Source organism: Carcharodon carcharias, chromosome 2 (genome assembly GCF_017639515.1).
Source record: "Carcharodon carcharias isolate sCarCar2 chromosome 2, sCarCar2.pri, whole genome shotgun sequence".
Taxonomy (NCBI): domain Eukaryota; kingdom Metazoa; phylum Chordata; class Chondrichthyes; order Lamniformes; family Lamnidae; genus Carcharodon; species Carcharodon carcharias.
The window spans coordinates 184,814,506-184,832,054 of NC_054468.1; the positions used below are offsets into that span (position 1 = coordinate 184,814,506).

Sequence of the window (17,549 nt, forward strand, 5' to 3'; positions counted from 1 at the left end):
TTTCAAGTACTGGGCTATGTTGAATTAGCTAATTTATTTCAAGACATTACAATGAACCTTCTCATACCTTTGTTAGAAGAAAAATAATTTTCTCTGGCCAAGTTTTGTACCTAGTATCAGCTGTTTAGCAGAGTACTGTGTGCCTGAGTGGACAGGTATGCTACATAACCACTCCTTTTAATTCAAAGTTACTTAATTCAAATTAACTAATAATTCCCTCCTTATCTCATTTCAAAATATGTGGTGCTTATTTTTATTCTGAATGACTCTGAGTTATTAGTAGACTCTATTACTCTTTTTCCCTCACAATCTACAACAGCACAGTGCAACCCCAAGCTCCATCACTGTGTATCCTTACATTCAAATTTATGTCTTTCAGTAAGCGCGGCTGTTTTTGCTTCCTCTTCACTCTCTTTGGGAATAACTACTGCCTAAGCAATTGAAGAATCTTCAGGTGCAGCTAATCTTCTCCCATCAGAGATATAAAAAAATTTCAAATAAAATGCATGCAAGTTTGTAAGGACATGATGTTGAGATTTCAAAATGTATTTTCAATAGCCAGGTATCAACGCTATAATTTAGCACAAATAGGGACGGGATTGTCACATTGCACTGGAGTGTATGACCGAGGAGAGAAGATTATTTGCCTTGAGGATCCCATTTTTTCTCTGCTACTGATAATCTGAGTGTTTAGAGCACTATTGAAAAAAGAAAGTTTATCTTACCCACCGCCTTTTTGGAGATGAGCTGAGAATGTAGATTGTTTATGAATCAGCCTGTCATTAAAAGCTGTTTTGTCTGTTGACCTTTATGAAACTATTCTACATACAGTAGCCAAGCTATCCCACAAAGACACTAGACATTCATATTAGCACTAGCATTCACATTCGCTAGCATTAATATTATTTTTATTATTTTATTTCTCATTTGGAAGCAGATTATAAAAACCTCAGGTTCCCAGTCTCCAGTTAAAGAACGACAAAGGGGAAAATCCTTATCTCCACGCCGTCGGCAGATGAGCCCTCCAAGACGACTTAACCGAAGAGATAAATCGTAAGTTGTTTGCTTTTAGATGATGGGTTTTAGCTGAGACAGACCAATCCTAATAATAGAATTACACATGCTTTTATATTATTGTATTATTGTGTACAGCAGAATTTTGAGGCCTTTTGTTTCCTTTATCTTGCAGGTGTTCACCAAATTCCTATAGTTCATTTGGTCCACTGATAGTTTATTAAGTAAAATATGTGTATATGCAAATATACCTCTATTATTGTGTGTTGTTATAGATTAATGATTATCAGTCATATTTTTCCACTATTCCCTGATAGTGTTTATTGCACCATAATATTATACAGCCTGGTAAATAACAGTTTTTTTATTTGATAATGCATAATTCACTACCAGAGTCAGTTTTCAGTCTGCGTTACTAGATGGGTGAAGCCTTTGAGGATGAAAATTTTATTTAATAGCTATATTGCTTGAAACGGCCATAGCAGGTTTGTGCTGCATGGAGCCAGTGCCACTCACTGGAGCGGTGCCTCAGCAATCCTAATAATCTGTTGGGGGTCAGATTGCTAGATTGTTCCGTTAACCTGCAAAGCTATTTGAATGCTGGTATCCACAGCCATGATGGCAGCAGTATGAACTTCTATTGCAGCCTTCAGATGTTGGTTGGCTGCTACTTGTGCTGTAGTAGAATCTGAAACATCAGCCATCAGCTGCGGCATCATAGTTGGATAGTTCCACAAGTGTGCTGGTGGAGTTGACCACCACTTCCATGCTGGGAAGTTGGACTCCAAGCTCTGCACAAAGCTGTGTCAAGTTGGCGCTGGACTCCTCTATGCTTCTAGACATCGACTGCAGGCTTTCTGACAGATGTCTCAATATCCAAGCATTTTGTTGTGTATGTCCATCAGCCTATTCCTGCTTGACCCATTGGAGTCCTCATCCAGGTCCTCTGCAGCAGACTCGAGCAGGACATTGCCTGCCATGAGCTGGAACCTGCACCATCCTTGCCCCTACCATGGCTGCTGCAGACTTGTGCTCAGCGTCTCACCGTATTGTAGATCCTATACCTATGATCTCCTCCAAGTTACGCGCAGTGTTGTATCTAAACTGGTGGCTGCGAGAGTGATATCACCATCACTGTCTTCTTGTTCTTCCTCCACTGCCTGAGTGGCTTACAGTTCTCAGTTATCTGAAAGGCAAAAGGGACAAAGGTAAGATTGTGATTGGGGAGTGAAGAACGTATATCATCAGCAACTTGTAAATAAAAGATGAACGGGGTTGGGGGGGGGGAGTGGAATGTGAGAAGGAATGCTTAGATATAAGGATATCTTCACCTTTAGTTGATCCAACCCCTCTGTTGGCCATGGACTCAGCATTCACCTTTCCCTTAATGGCCAGCATTGCCTCCCCCTTGGGGCTTAGAACATGTAGGTGCACCTGTCCCCACCTTTTCTTGCAAGATGGAGGGAAATGTGTCAGTGAGTGTCATGCAATGTGTTTGGGTGATGTGGCTGTCATGAATGAATAGCTGGCAGTGTTTGCAAAGTGTGAGATGTGGAGTGAGGTTTTCAGTAATGTTAAGTGTGCCTGGGTAAAGTGACGTTAATAATGTTTGGTAGGAGTCCTGATTTTTAGAGATTGTTGGTAGGTGAGTGACTGCAGTGTGGTGAATTGAGCAATGGATGAGGATAGTGCTATAGTTGATAGGATATGGCATTTGAAAATGCATTCATAGCCCTTGACTATTTATGTGAAGCCATTAAACTTCTCATGGCAGTGCATCCAGATCCTTAAGGCTAATCTACTGGCATTGACCTCTGCACTATCTGTTCCCATTACCTTTTCAACGTGTCTGCAGGACTTCCTAGCTATCTAAGGATACAAGAGATTGTTCCTCCTTTTCATCCCTTTCACCAGGACCTCTGGTGCAGAACCTGAAGACCTGGTTGTCCACTGTCTTGCATGATAAACCAATCTTCAGCCTTTTCTAAGTTAGGTTCAGTTGTTGAATGACACCCAGCAGCTACTCCAGCCACAATGCACTTCCCCTTTAAGAGGTGCAGGCTAACTTTAAGTGGTGCAACTTATTAATGACAGTAGGCCCTCACTGGTGCATGCAACCAATGGACAGGGTGTTTAGTGCTGACTGCGTGCAGAAATCATTATAATGAGCAGGCAGCATGAAGTTGGTATGCTGCCTGCATTACACCAAGAGGGTGTGGGCAATCCTACATCGCAACCTCTGTGCCCATCTTAGGGGCTATCCAATTTAACCCCCACAGATTTCAGGAGAGGAGATTTAAGAAGAAAAAAATCAGGAAAATAAAGGAAGGAAAAATTATGGAAATGGAATAGATATAAACAGTAAAGGGGACAATGAAGAAAACTTAATGTAAATTTTAAAATCCTATTTGGATTTCAAATGATTACAATAAAAATATAAGGGGAAAGCCCTTTAACAGATGAATCCAACAATGTTCTTGTCCTTAATATCTTACAATGAATCAAAGTTAATTCCTTGGGCAGGATTTTCCCCTTGTCGAGTGGGCACGGCGGGCGGGCCCAGGAAGGCTGCGAGACCGACTGCCACCCACGATCGGGCTCCAACCATGATTTCATGCTGGCTGGCGTGCTAAGAGCCTCAGCACTGCTGGGGTGGGAGTGGGAGGAGCGCGAGTGCTAAAACGTGCGCATGCATGGGGGAGTGAGCACTGACAGCTCCCTGAATGCACGCAGCTGCCTCAGGGAGCTGAAGGATTTTAAAATGAAAAATAAACTTTTTACATAATATATAAACATGTCCCCACATGTGACTCAGTCACATGAAAAGGGACATGTAAAAAAGGATGTCAAAAATTTTTTATTGATTTTTTTTTAGTGACTGTTGGAAACCTCCTCCCGCCCATGGATGAGGTTTTGTTAAAAATGCAAAGGCCACCTGGCCTATTTGCCCACTGCCAGGAAAGCAGAAGACTACTGGGGTTTGCAGTTATACAGAAGGAGATAGAACGTTTCTGTACTAATTACCGTGAAAAGCTGCTGTACTTGACTGAACCTTCACTTTCTGCTACATGTTTCAACTCTTTAATTTTGCTTGTTGGAATTGTTTTGGTGTTCAAAGATTAACTGGATACATTTTACCAAAAATATTCACATCTTTCCTCATTTGATTATTCCCATAAACTTTAGCATCAGCTTACCTGGGGAAAAAAATAACCTGCATAGTGTCCCAGGAATCTCCCACACTTGAGAATCCCAGTTTCATATATTGTGTTTCTCCTTTTGGTAGACTTAGTGTATTGCTGTTGTTAAGTACATGGAAAAGCTACAGGTTCATTCACCACTTGTCCAGTGACAAGTCAGGCAGCATCTCAATCACAACAGCCAGATGGTCAATCTGTTTTCAGGTCAAGCCAGATGACTTGTGGCACCAATATAAAAACAAAATATTGTGGATACTGGAAATTGGAAATAAAAACAGAGAAAGCTGGAAATGCTTAGCAGGTCTGGCAGCACCTAAGGAGAGAGAGTCAATAACCTTTCCTCAGAACTGGAAAAGGCTGGAGAGGTTATTGGTTTTAAGCAAGTCCAGGGGCAGGATGAAAATAGAAAATGTTGGGAAAACACAGCAGGTCTGGCAGCATCTGTGGAGAGAGAAACAGGGTTAATGTTTCGAGTCCGTATAACTCTTCTTTGGAACTGGGGCAGCGAAATAGGTGGAAAGAACAAAGGGAAAGGTCTGTGTTAGGAATGGATTCCTGAGAGATTAAATGACAAAAACATAAACTGAGAATGTTGGAAATGCTCAGCAGCTGAGGCACAAGTCACGATGGCGTGCGATTGTGGCACTTTTGTTTTCATGATGCAGAAATATAATGATTCCATTATCCAACACCAGGGGCAGAATTTTCACCGACTGGACCTTCAGGGAGTGGGTGGATCAGAAAGTAAGGAGAGAATCTGCCATTCAGGATTGCTCTCTACTCTTTAACTCCACCGTGTGTTAGCGATGTCAGTGATCAATTCCCCACCCAGAGGCCCAGCTTGATTGAGTGAAGGTCTTCAGTTGGGTGGAGAGCCAGTCACTGACAGCCACAGTAACAGGTCAGCCTGTGTGGGACTAGCGGGTTGACTGGACTAGGTAGGAGGAGGGGTTTGACTGGAGGAGGGTGATTGGGTGAGTCAATGGAGGAGGCTGCCAATCCCAGGATGAAGATGGCAGCAATCCATTGCCGGCAGTGTCACCGGGAGCGGTGGTTGCCTGTTGCTGGAAAGGCTCCAAGGACTTCACCGAAGATAATCATTAGATTGCTGGATACAGGTGACGGAGGGTGGGGTGAGGGTCGCAGGGAGAGGGCTGCAGGAGAGAAGGGGAAAGGGGGGGAGGTGCGGTCGGAGGTAAGGGTGGGGGAGTGTCTTTCAGTGCCCGCCTCCCTTCCCAATGCCGAGTCCCTTGATCAGGTACTGAGTGCCTGATGATGAGGAACTGCTCTCAGTAGGTCACTAGCTAACCCTACAGGGTTTGCCGAGAGGCCTTTAGGAGACATGGGAAAGCTGTGCGACTCCCATTAAATTCCAGTGGACTCAGGGATAGTTGATGTCATTTGGCTCATTAATGACCCTGATTCCCCCCTTTACCAGACCCTGAGTACCATCAGGACCTGAATTCCCTTGTCACCAAAAGACTCTGATTCTCCCCATTACCACCAGACCCCACCATTCCTCCCCTCCCACCATGAGGCTTTCTTCCTCTCCCCTCAAGCTCCTGTTGTCTCCCCAGCTGCTGGTATCACCAGCCAGTGAATCCCTCTCCTCCCCACCAATTGAACCTTTTATCCCCGGTATCAACTCTCCCCTCCGATTCAACCTCCTCTCCCTCTCCCCCTCCTCTAGTCTATCCGTACTCTCCTCCCCTGTCAACCCACCTCTGGATTGACCTCCTCCAACACCAGTTAATTAGGCTGGCTTCCAAGCAGGGAACCAATCTACATCAATGAAACACCCACGCATCAGGTCAGTGAAAATTCTGCCCTTTGTCTCATCCAGTTAAAGGACTCAATTGACAACCCCAGATATCTTGTGTGTTGCAGGAGTTTATCTCTATGAGCTGAATTTAGTCAATAGCTGACCTTCTACTTACTTTAGAATAGATACACCATCTAATATAAGTTGCTCTGAAATTCCAGCCCCACTAAGTAGGCAAAATGTGACAATCCCTTGTTTGCAGAAGTGGAAGAGGCAGATTGACTACCAGTTGCTAAACTAAGCTGCTGCACTGGCTTCATCAGAAATAATCCCCTTTCTAACTATGTTAGTACATTATTTAATGGCAATTGGCTACTTCATAGAGTGAGATAAGCTATATGGCCCTTGAGGCATAGCAGGGACTTTAAAATTCATGAAAGGGATCTGTCCCAGCAATTTGTCCTGAAAGACATCGGGTCTATTTTGTGATTGGAAACTGAATTAAATTCGAAGAGAGGAAGGCTGAATGGAATGTAGGTGACCTAATATTAATTGTGAAGAAAGACACTTGCAGAGATCCTTATAAACTAATTTCATACTAAAATGTTAAACTATTATTTTTCTAAGGTTACCAAAGGTAGCTCCCACAATCTTACCAGCTCTTTGTTATTACGCTGCTGTCAGTCAGGCTAACTTCCAAGGAATTATGCAGGAGACAGTAAGATTATTGGAGAGAGGGAATGGCAGAAGCATAAGAGGCTGGAATTTGAGCATAAAAAATTGCACAAGACTGGATGCAGATCAAATCGAGAGCTGTAATGAAGGATGTATACTGATTGAGAGACCTGGTGCAAGAGGGAAATCTACATTGACCAAGAGACAAAGAGGCAGTGAAAAGATGCTAAGATGAAATAAGTTACAGAAAATGCATAGAAAGGGGAATCAGAAAAGTGCAGTAAAAAGCAAGACTTAAATCAGAATTAAAGGTGAAATAAAATAAAGAGAAATGAAGATAACCTACAATGTAAGTAAGGAGACAAACCAAGAAACTGAGAATGAAAGATCAGTACAACAATAGAGAATTTAAAATGAAGGATAAAATAAATCAGTGTAGAAATCAGGGCTAAACAGAATATGGACATAAATGTTAAGGGAAAAAACTACTGTGGTTAATGTTATAGAACAAATCTGTTAAACCAAGAAGTCTTCACAATAATTTGTTCATAAGGCACTGGGACCAGATGAGATATATCTAAGGATACTGAGGGAAGTGAAAGTGGAAACTTGCCGAGACACTGGCCATAATTTTTCAGTCATCCTTAGGCTGAAGGGTAGTCCCAAAGGACTGGAGAATTGCAAATGTTATACCCTTACTCAAAAAAGGGTGCAAAGATAAACCCAGCAACTACAAGCCAGTCAGTTTAGGTTTGGCGATGGGGAAACTTCTAGACACAATAATTCAGGACAAAATTAACATTCACATGGACATGGAAAGCCAGCACGGATTTCCTAAGGGTAAATCATGTTTAACTAACTTGCAGGAGATTTTTGAGGAGGTAACAGAGAGGGTTGATGAGAGTACTGCTGTTGATGTGTGGCACATGGACCTCCAGAAGGCGTTTGATATAGTGCCACACAACAGACTTGTGAGTGAAGCTATAGCTCATGGAATAAAAGGCTCAATGGCAACATAGATATGGAATTAGCTGAGGGATGGGAAACAGAGACTAGTGGTTAATGGATGTTTTTTAGGCTGGAGAAAGGTTTGTAGTGGAATTCCCCGGGGGTCATTGTTGGACCCTTGCTTCTCTTGATATATATTAATGAACTAGACCTTGGTGTAAAGGGCACAATTTCCAATCTGCAGATGATACAAAACTTGAAGCATTGTGCACTGTGAGGAGGATATTATAGAACTTCAAAGGGACGTGGACAAATTGGTGGAATGGGCAGACGCATGGCAGATGAAGTTCAATGTGGCGAAGTGTGAGGTGATTCATTTTGGTAAGAAGAACATGAAGAGACAGTATAAAATAAAGAGTACAACTCTAAAGGGGGTGGAGGAACAGAGGGACTTGGGTGTTTATGTGCATAAGTCATTGAAGGTGGCTGGACAGGTTGAGAGAGTGATTAATAAAGCATACAGTATTCTAGGCTTTATTAATAGGGGCATAAAGTACTAGAATAAGGAGGTGATGTTGAATTTGTATAAGTCACTAGCTCGGCCTCAGCTGGAGTATTGCGTCTAGTTCCGCGTGCCGCATTTGAGGAAGGATGCGAAGGTATCAGAAAGGGTGCAGAAAAGATTCATGAGAGTGGTTCCGGGGTGAGATACTTCAGTTATAAAGATAGATTGGAGAAGTTAGGACAGTTTTCCTTAGAGAAGGCTGAGAGAAGATTTGATGGAGGTATTCAAAATGATGAGGGGTCTGAACCGAGTAAATAGAGAGAAACTGTTCCCACTCATGAAAGGATCAAGAATGAGAGAGCACAGATTTAACATAATTGGTAAAATAAGCAAAAGTGATATGAGGAGAAGCATTTTTACACAGTGAGAGGTTAGGATTTGGAATGCACTGCCTGAGAGTGTAGTAGAGGCAGGTTCAATTGAAGCATTCAAAAGGGAGTTATACTGTTAATTGAAAGGGAAGAATGAGCAGGGCTATGGGAAGAAGGCAGGGGAATGGTACTTGGTGAGTTGTTGTTCATTCAGAGAGCCGGTACAGACAAGATGAGCCAAATGGCTCCCTCTGCACCATAGCAATTCTGTGATTATGTGATTTAAGAATGTGATTTATACAAGTATTGGAACAAATATTGGAAAGATATTTTCCTCAACCTAATACCATACAGTATGCCTCTCCAATGGCTCAGCTGGTTAAAGAAGTGAATAATTGTAGTGTGCAGTTCAAATAAAGGTCCCAGGTCCTATTTGAGAGTAGAAAATGCTGGAAGTTCTCAGCAGGTCTGAAGAGAAACAGTGTTAATGGCTGAGATTTAACCATAAAACAATAGAAATGTTATAGTGCAGAAAGAGGCCATTCAGTCCATCATGTCTGCATGATGTTGGTGATGGGGAGAAGTTTTGGCACACTGTTTGGAAAACTGGTGGGAACCACATGTAACTTCTGTTGGGAAGTCCAACCAAATTAAGTGCTCGTTAGGAACTTAACTGGCCAGCGTCAGGCCTTCCCTGGGATTTGGAACCCGGGGGTGGAAATTCTACCCACCGAGAGCTGCAGGCCAGTCAGAGATCGACAGCTCTCCTTTGCTGATGGTGCTGCTGGGAACTGCAGCTGCTGCCAGTGATGCTCTAAGCACTTCACCAGGGATCATTGTTGTATCTCTGGACACAGGTGAGTGGGGCGGGATGGGGTTTTGAAGAGGTGGTCACAGGAAGGTTGGAGGCAAGGGCAGGGGAGTTGCTTTCAGTGACTCCCCCCTTCCCGATTCCAATCCCTTGATTGGGCACTGAATGCCTGTGAACAAAGAACACCACTATCATCTGAGGCTGCAAGCAAACCCCACATGGAGGCATGGGAGAACATGTGACTCTCCTTTAACCCCTGAGATATCAGGCTGAATCTTGCGTTCCGAGATTGGGTGCTCACCAAAATAGAGCAAAAAGACATCGGGCGGGCGTCCCAACATCATGGCGCACACGTGTAATATTGAGGTTGGCGGATGTGCGTGGGAGTCGGAACAGCATCCGCCATCAATTAAGGTCATTAAAAAGTCTATTGCCTGTGATTTTACACTGCCCCATGCGATTTTTAGCTCATTGCATGGACAAAACAGGTGGACGGTATTCACGTTTTAATCATTCCCTCAATCCAAGGGCGGGATGAAATCTCCGTTTGGATACAAAATTAGAAGAAATGTCTGGGGACTGTTTTATCTGTGAGGTGTTTTGTCAGGTGCTTGGTTGTGCTGCGTGAATGTTTTTTGCAGCATTTTTGTGCTTTATTTCATTATGTGGAGGTCTGCAGCTCCCCGAGGCAGCTGTCTGCCTTCAGGGAGCTCAGTGGAAGCACTCACCCATACCCGCGGTGATGTCGGCACCCGCCCTCTCCCTGCCCCCACCAGCAGTGCTAAGCCTTTCTCAGGGTGTTTTTCATACTGGTTGGCCATTAATTGGCCAGCCAACATGAAATCGCAGTCGGGGGCCCATTTCCCATCTGCTCCTGGGCCCGCTGATCGTGCGCATTCGACGAGCGCAAAATTCAGGCCACCATTGTATTCCGGTAGATCCCGGTATAAAAGTCAACCTGGTGCATATGACGATCCCAATTTTTCAGCACCAGAAGTCATGTTTAGGCCTACACTCGACACATAAGTCGTCTCTCCTTTTCTGCTAAGAAATGCCACCTCAGAAATATATGTTTTACTTATATACACCTTATACGTGGTGCATGAGATCAAGCAGATGATATGGGGTGTATTGCCAAGAAGATGCGCGGGAGTATAAGACCTGCCCACACACAGTAGACCTCATGTGGCGAATGATAAACAGAAATGGGTCCTCCAGCAAAAACAATGAAGTACAAAGCAGGTTTCAATCTAAAAGCCTAACATTTGCTAACTGGTCAAATAATTGTGCTGTAGCAAGGGAATTCAGTGTTAGTGAAAAGCTAGTCCGAGAATGGAAGAATAAGTAATTGGCCCTGAGGAAGATGCCAAGATCGAATATGTGCCAGGAGAATAGGGACCAGCCAATGGCCTGATCTTGAGAAGCATGTATCGGATTGGGCCCTCATAAATCGACAGAAGGGTTACATCTCCACCAGAAATGCAATGCATATAACTGGGCCAAATCAAACCCTGAGTCCAGTAAAAATTTCACAATAGCAGCCAACTGGAGTAGCTGCTTTCTGGAATGAAAATGTCTGTTGTTGCAACAGCAGACCAAGAACTATCTCAGACTACCAAAAGATTTTGATGCCAAAATTACTGTTTCCAGCAACTCATCATAAGACAGCAACAAAAACACGAGTACCCATTATGCCTCATTGGCAACATGAATGAAATGCCCATGAATTTTAATATGCCCAGCAACCAAACTGTGGAGTTGAAACCACAGCACATGAGAAGACAAGATTCATGGTAGTACTAGCCTGCATGGCCGATAGAAGGAAATTAAAGCCTATGGTAATTTTTAAATCTAAAACCCTGTTGAAAATCAAGTTTCCTGCAGGTGTTTTTGTGCATTTCCATGACAATGGTCGGATCATTAAAAAAATGCAGAATATTCAATTCAATGGATGGCGAGGAAGATGGTTTGTTGGGGAGGGATGATTCTAAGACTGAAAGCGCCATATCTGACCCACAGTGGGATCCTTCTGATAATGCCATAGCCAAAGTGACTCAGAATGGATTCGATTAACTCTGCGTCAGATGCCGAAGGTGATGAATTTGATGGCTTTTAAAACTTTTTGTTTTAATAAGTAATTGGCCCTGAGGAAGATGCCAAGATCGAATATGTGCCAGGAGAATAGGGATTGTAGAATTAAGTCTTTCAATAAAATGTGTCACATTGATTTAATTTGAATTATTGGGACTATGTCTTTTTGTCACATTTCAAAATGGCGACCATCTACACCAATACTGGTGGTTGACATTTTATATTTAGCTCATAAGTCGACTCCTGTTTTTGAAAGGATTTTTTGAGGTTTCAAATGTCAACTCATACGCCGCGGCCTATGGTAATTGGTGTCAAATGGCTCATTAATGAACCTAATTGACATCCCACTGCGAGCGGGCAAGTTACATGCTTCCCATCTGGGACTTAATCATGGGTAGCTTTCCTGCCGCTGGCGGACTGATGTGCAGCTTCCTGCGCGATATTGTGGGCATGGCCACAACGTTCCCTGCCTAACATTTCAGGCTGTTGTATCTTCTTGGTTTGTGCTAAATTATCTAATCTTAGCTGGGAGAGTGGTAGGAGCTTTCGAATTGGCCTCAGTACCTCTGGATTAGACAGGAAAATGTTGGCCAGGTTTCCCTTCTTGGTTGCTAACTAATGACTTGTGTTCTTTTGAGTGTGAACCTAGAGTGAGAATACAGAAAGACATGGCTATGATGCCCTGACAACCCATTAGCCTCACAACATTCAATGTCAGATTCATACATGAGGAGTGACCATTTGGATGAGATACTGAAGGCATTGACTCCTTGCTTTGACACTCATGCAACCAAAGCAAGGTGTCAAACCTTTGGAAGAGGAAGAGGGAAAATACATGGAAAAGGAAGTAAAAAGAGCAAGAAAACAGTGGCATTACTTTCTTTAAATTACATATGTTTAATCTGTGCTGGTCTATAGGGGGAGGTCTTGTGGCGCAGTGGTGGAATTCCTACCTCTGGGCCAGAAGGTCCGGGTTCAACTTCGAATTCAAGACCTGGAAGGTTGATGGTAGGTGGTTAGAACAGGAGGGTTCCTAGTCAGCCAGAAGGTGACAGAAAACCACTGCGATAATTTGCCAAACATAATCAGGGACCAATCCAATGGAAGCCAATGGTCGGCAACATCCTCTTAGGGCATAATACCTGAAGGAGGAGGATACTGGCGTATATATAGGCAGATGTAATAAATATGTCTCTTAGGACTGTGTTAACCAAAGGTTACTCAGGAACATTTTCTTAGGGAATATTTGGCTCTGATATCTTTGGATGCCATTTTGAGGCTAAAATGGTGTCTGTATTCTGCGTGCACACACACACACACCTCTGGTGTGGGCCTTGTCATACACCATATTGGGTAAGTCATTCAGATGGGTGCTGGAAGTATGCAGAGTGGGCAGATCATAGAGTTGTTTGTTCGTATCTAATAGGTTCTGACGATGGATGTTATATACCTAGTAGTTCAAGGTTATAAGGTGAAGATGTGTTGGGTAATGATTAGTTAATTATACTCAGATGAGTATATAAAGAAGAGTGAGCCAGCACTGTGGCGATGGTGTTAGAGTGGAGAAGTAAGCTCTGTGACAAGCAATAAACAGTCTCCACCAAAGCATCCCAGTCTCAGTGTCTCCTTCACAGCCAAGCTTGGGAACTTCACTGGTACTGTTAACTCGAGTCAGTGACTTGGAATCGAGTCTAACTGAAGTCAAATTTCTTTTGACTTGTGACTTGACTTGGACATTCCTCAGGCTAAAAAAAGCAGCACTTTTCTTAATTCTGCCACAATACAGTCAATCAATGATTCAGCATAAACCATGATGTAAGGATGAGTCCACTCATTGCCACCACTGGCTGCTTTGGAGAGATCCATAGCAGCGAATGGCTGAGCAGCTTGTCAATCAGGAATGGCCTAGGTGCCAGATTCTCCATTCTCTCCTTTCTCATTGACCACGTGTGAGGTCATTGTGTTGTACCAGTGGAAACACCCAGAGATGGAGGATGCAGCTCCAACTTGTGAGCTAAATAAAACGTTTCAACCCCGTTCCTGCTGTCATGCACTGCTCACCCCAAAACCCCAACACAAAAACTTTGCATGGCTGCCCTCGCCCCAGCTCTTCCATGACCGTCCCCGGGTCTTCCAGTGGTGCTCCTGACCCTTCCATGGCTGCTGCTACCCCTGACCTGACTTCCACAGACGCCCCCAACCCAACTGTTCCATGGCTGCCCCCACCGGAGCTTTCCATGGCCTTGTGCATGAATAGGAAAGAGGGACAGGGGAATGTGAGAACAAAGAGGGAGACAGGGGAGAGGGACAGGAGAGCAGGTCATCAGCACACACAAGGGAAACCATTGACTGTGTTACATCTATTACATTTACTAACCGTATTGAATGCTGAAATGCTGAGGTCACTTTGATCACCATCGTGCGTAACATGTCTATTGCTCTCACAAGCTATACAACAATCATGCCATGACCAGAAGTCTTATCATTTGGTTATAAAAATTATGAAAATCCGGTCACAAAGAGAACTGCTGTCTGTAAAACAATGTCAAAAGAAGGTGATTGATGGCCTTGTGACAACATCAAATGTTGTTCAATTTTGTCATCCTGAAAAGTAAGTTTTAACATTATTTTCTTTCACAAATTAAATGCAATTTTTACATGTGCTTACATTTGAAGAAACACCACTTTTTCGGAATTTATTATTCTGACTGATTTCAGATAATATATTAGTTGTAATATTGTCATTGAAATCTTCCATCATGAATGTACAAAATTCCTTTAACATTTAGGCTACTATTAAATTTACAATCGATTATCCGGTCACTAATGTCAACAGGTTTGTGTCTGGAAAGTAGGCAAAGTTCATCTAACAACAGGAATCAGCCTACCGACTAGGATTATTATTACTCTGCCAACAAATGGAACAAAGTAAAGGCATCTTCAACTTCCATGTTTGCATTTTAGTTCCTTTCAGATTTGCAGAGTACGGTGAAGTAAAGCAATCAGAGTAAGAGGATATATTACTGGCTTTCACTTTAAAAAAAGACTTGTGACTTGACTTGGGGGGAAAAACTGACTTGGTTGTAACTCACTGTTAGTCAGCGATTTGACTCTCGTCGTGCCATTCTCGACCTCAGTGCTCCAGATAATGCCCTTGTTAACCTTGCACAGCTGAATATGTGTTTAGCATCTGGAGCAACCTCAACCATTGCTATTTAAAGAGATCACCAACCACTTTCAGGTTAGTTGCTGATTGATTTCTGCTGGCTGCTGTTGAGTTAGTAGAAGAGTTTGGAGGCTGGTGCTGATATTTAAAATTGGTGAAGGGTTGTGACACATGGTGAACGCCTTGATTCTCACTTTATGGGCTCTGCTCAGACCACTTGCTCCTACTTATGAGTGCTATAGTTTTGAATCCCCTCGGCTGGCAGCATGACAGTGAGAGTGAGCAGAGTTGACACAGAGGAGGACAAGCTACTCAAAGAGGGAGGAGAATGAGGGAGAAAAGGGATCTCAGCAGGGGGCCATATCCAACTAGGATTTTCAGTGAGAAATTCTATCTCAACCTTTGCAAGGTTGTCTGTGTGATGACTCTGTTTCACTAAAGAGGTGCTCACTGAAATCTTCTACCTGCTGTGAGCAGACCTGCAGCCTCAGAGCGGAGGGACAACACATTACCAGTGGTTGTAAAAATGGCCATGATCTGGAACCACTTTGCATCATGCTACATCCAGGCTGGAGCAGGTGACATTTCCAACATCTCCCAGTGCACTGTCTACTAATGCTCTGTATGCAAAGAAAGGGAAATATATTGCATTGTCTCTTTCCAGAGAGAAGCCGGCAAGATAGCAGACTTCCCCATCGTGCAGGGTGCCGTTGCATACACACATGTTGCTTTGGAGATGCAGCATGTAAAGATCATAAGACAGAGGAGCAGAAATTAGGCCATTCGGCCCATCGAGTCTGCTCCACCATTCAATCATGGCTGATAAGTTTTTCAACCCCATTCGCCCACCTTCTCCCCGTAACCTTTGATCTCCTTACCAGTCAAGAACCTATCTATCTAGGTCTTAAATACACTCAATGACCTGGCCTCCACAGCCTTCTGTGGCAATGAATTCCATAAATTCACCACTCTCTGACTAAAGAAGTTTCTCCTCATCTCTGTTCTAAAAGGTCTTCCCTTTACTCTGAGGCTGTGCCCTTGGGTCCTAGTCTGTCCTACTAATGGAAACATCTTCCCCACGTCCACTCTATCCAGGCCTTCTAAACTCCATCGAGTATAGACCCAGAGTCCTCAAAAGTTCCTCATATGTTAAGCCTTTCATGTAAACTCTGAGATGTATTGCAAACACAAAGAATTCCACTCCCAGTGTCTAGCTGGTATATGCTCATACTCAGCACATCATGAAGGTCAATGCCTGGTATCCTGGCAGGTTTCACAATGACTTTATTTTGCAATGCACCATCAGCACTTCAGCCACCATGAGAAAGCAGAGATTACAAGGGCTATCCACTGTCCACCGGGCTGATGACAAAGGTGCACGACCCATGGACACATGAAGCATGCATATAATTAGAGCCATGCTGGTCCTCAAGCAGACCATTGGAGTGCTTAAGCAATGATTCCATTGTCTGAACTGCTCTTCCAGAGTACATGTCATGCTTTGTCATGACCTGCTTCATCCTGCACAATCTTGCCATAATGAGGGCACAGCCTTGCCACCAGTTATACAGTAACAGCTGAGGAGGTGGAGGAGAAAGAGAAGGAGAAGAAGGAAGGAAGCAACCAATACATTCCTCTTCTGATTGGGCTGTCCACGAATAACTCACTCAACCGAGGCACCAATGAACACAACCCCAATTCCCCATTCAACAGCAGTTCCATATCTTATCTTCTCTCTGTCATTGACCATCACAGCATTCTTTTTGCCACAATTCTGAAATAAAAGCCACAAAATAAACTGTCCAAGCAAGTAATCAACCAAACCATCTTATATTCCATACAAGGGTCAACTAATCACCTTTGTGGATTTTCTCAGTATCTGTCTTCTATATCCTTATCTGTCCTAATGCAGTGCCACCCCAGTAACTGCAGCAGGCTGGTAGAAGGTTGCTGACTTTCAGTGAAGGAGACCACAGATGGCCTTGAAGGACAACCTCAAGCAGCTCTGGCCCTAGAGGGCCTAGCTTTGGACTGCATCAGCATGGCAAAGGTAGCAGTAGACTGGCTGACAGGCAACAAAGCACTTATTGACTTGGCAGTGGTTGGAGGATGAATGGTGCCATCCTGAGAGAGGGCAACATGTTTTGCTCCACCATGCCACTACCATTGCCTCAGGGCAATGTCTCAGCAACCTTAGCAATGTGTTGGAGGACAGATTTCTGGACTGCAGTGAGACCCTCCAAGCCCCTTTGCATATCGGTACCACAACTCTGGCAGCACTCTGAGTGTGTCAGGAAGCAAAATGAGCCTTCTGCCTTCTACGTAGCAGCCAGACGTTGAATGAATTCTGCTTATGTTTCAGTTGAAGCTGGAACATTGACCATAGATGCTGCAACATGACTGGGTCTGCCAATCTGCTATTTGAGTTGGCTACCACTTCAACGCCAGAAAGTGTGGACTATAAAGCCTCCGCAGAGTCCTGTGCCAAGTTGGTGTCGGACTCCTCTAATGCTTCTTGATGGTGACTGCCTGCTTTCTCGCAAGTCTGCCAGTGTACCAAGCATTTCCTTGTGTATGCCCATCAATATTCTCCTCAAGGCCATTTCATTGCCGCTCTCATCTGAGTCCTGTGTGGCAGAACACATTGCAACCTCTTCTTCTAGGGAGCTAGCACCTTTTCTGTTCTTAATGCCTGCCTTGGCTGAAAGCCACTTATGGACCAGCATTTTGCCCTCGTTGGGCAGGCTTGGTGAGGGCGGGCGGGAATGGTCGGGAAGCTGAATGCCGTATGCGATCAGGGCCGGACCATGATTTCACGCTGGAGGGCCAATTAAGGCCTACCCAGTGTGAAATGCATGCTGCAGTGCTGGGCGCTGCCTCTGTGTGTGTGGGGGGCCAGGGAGGAGGGTGAGCGGGGAACTTCGCACATGTGCAAAAGCACATGCAGGAAAAGCTCCCTGAGGCACAGAGCTGCCTCCGGGAGATGAAGATTTTAAAAAATAAAAA

General features: G+C 43.9%; 1 protein-coding gene across 1 annotated transcript in view; it reads left to right on the plus strand.

Annotated features, from left to right (window-relative positions):
- vash2 (vasohibin 2) overlaps nucleotides 1-17,549 on the plus strand; it is a 140,987-nt gene that overhangs the window by 95,001 nt on the left and 28,437 nt on the right. Inside the window, exon 6 of the mRNA XM_041179488.1 lies at nucleotides 938-1,053. Coding sequence (XP_041035422.1) covers nucleotides 938-1,053 — 116 coding nt within the window. The remainder of the gene's footprint in view (nucleotides 1-937; nucleotides 1,054-17,549) is intronic.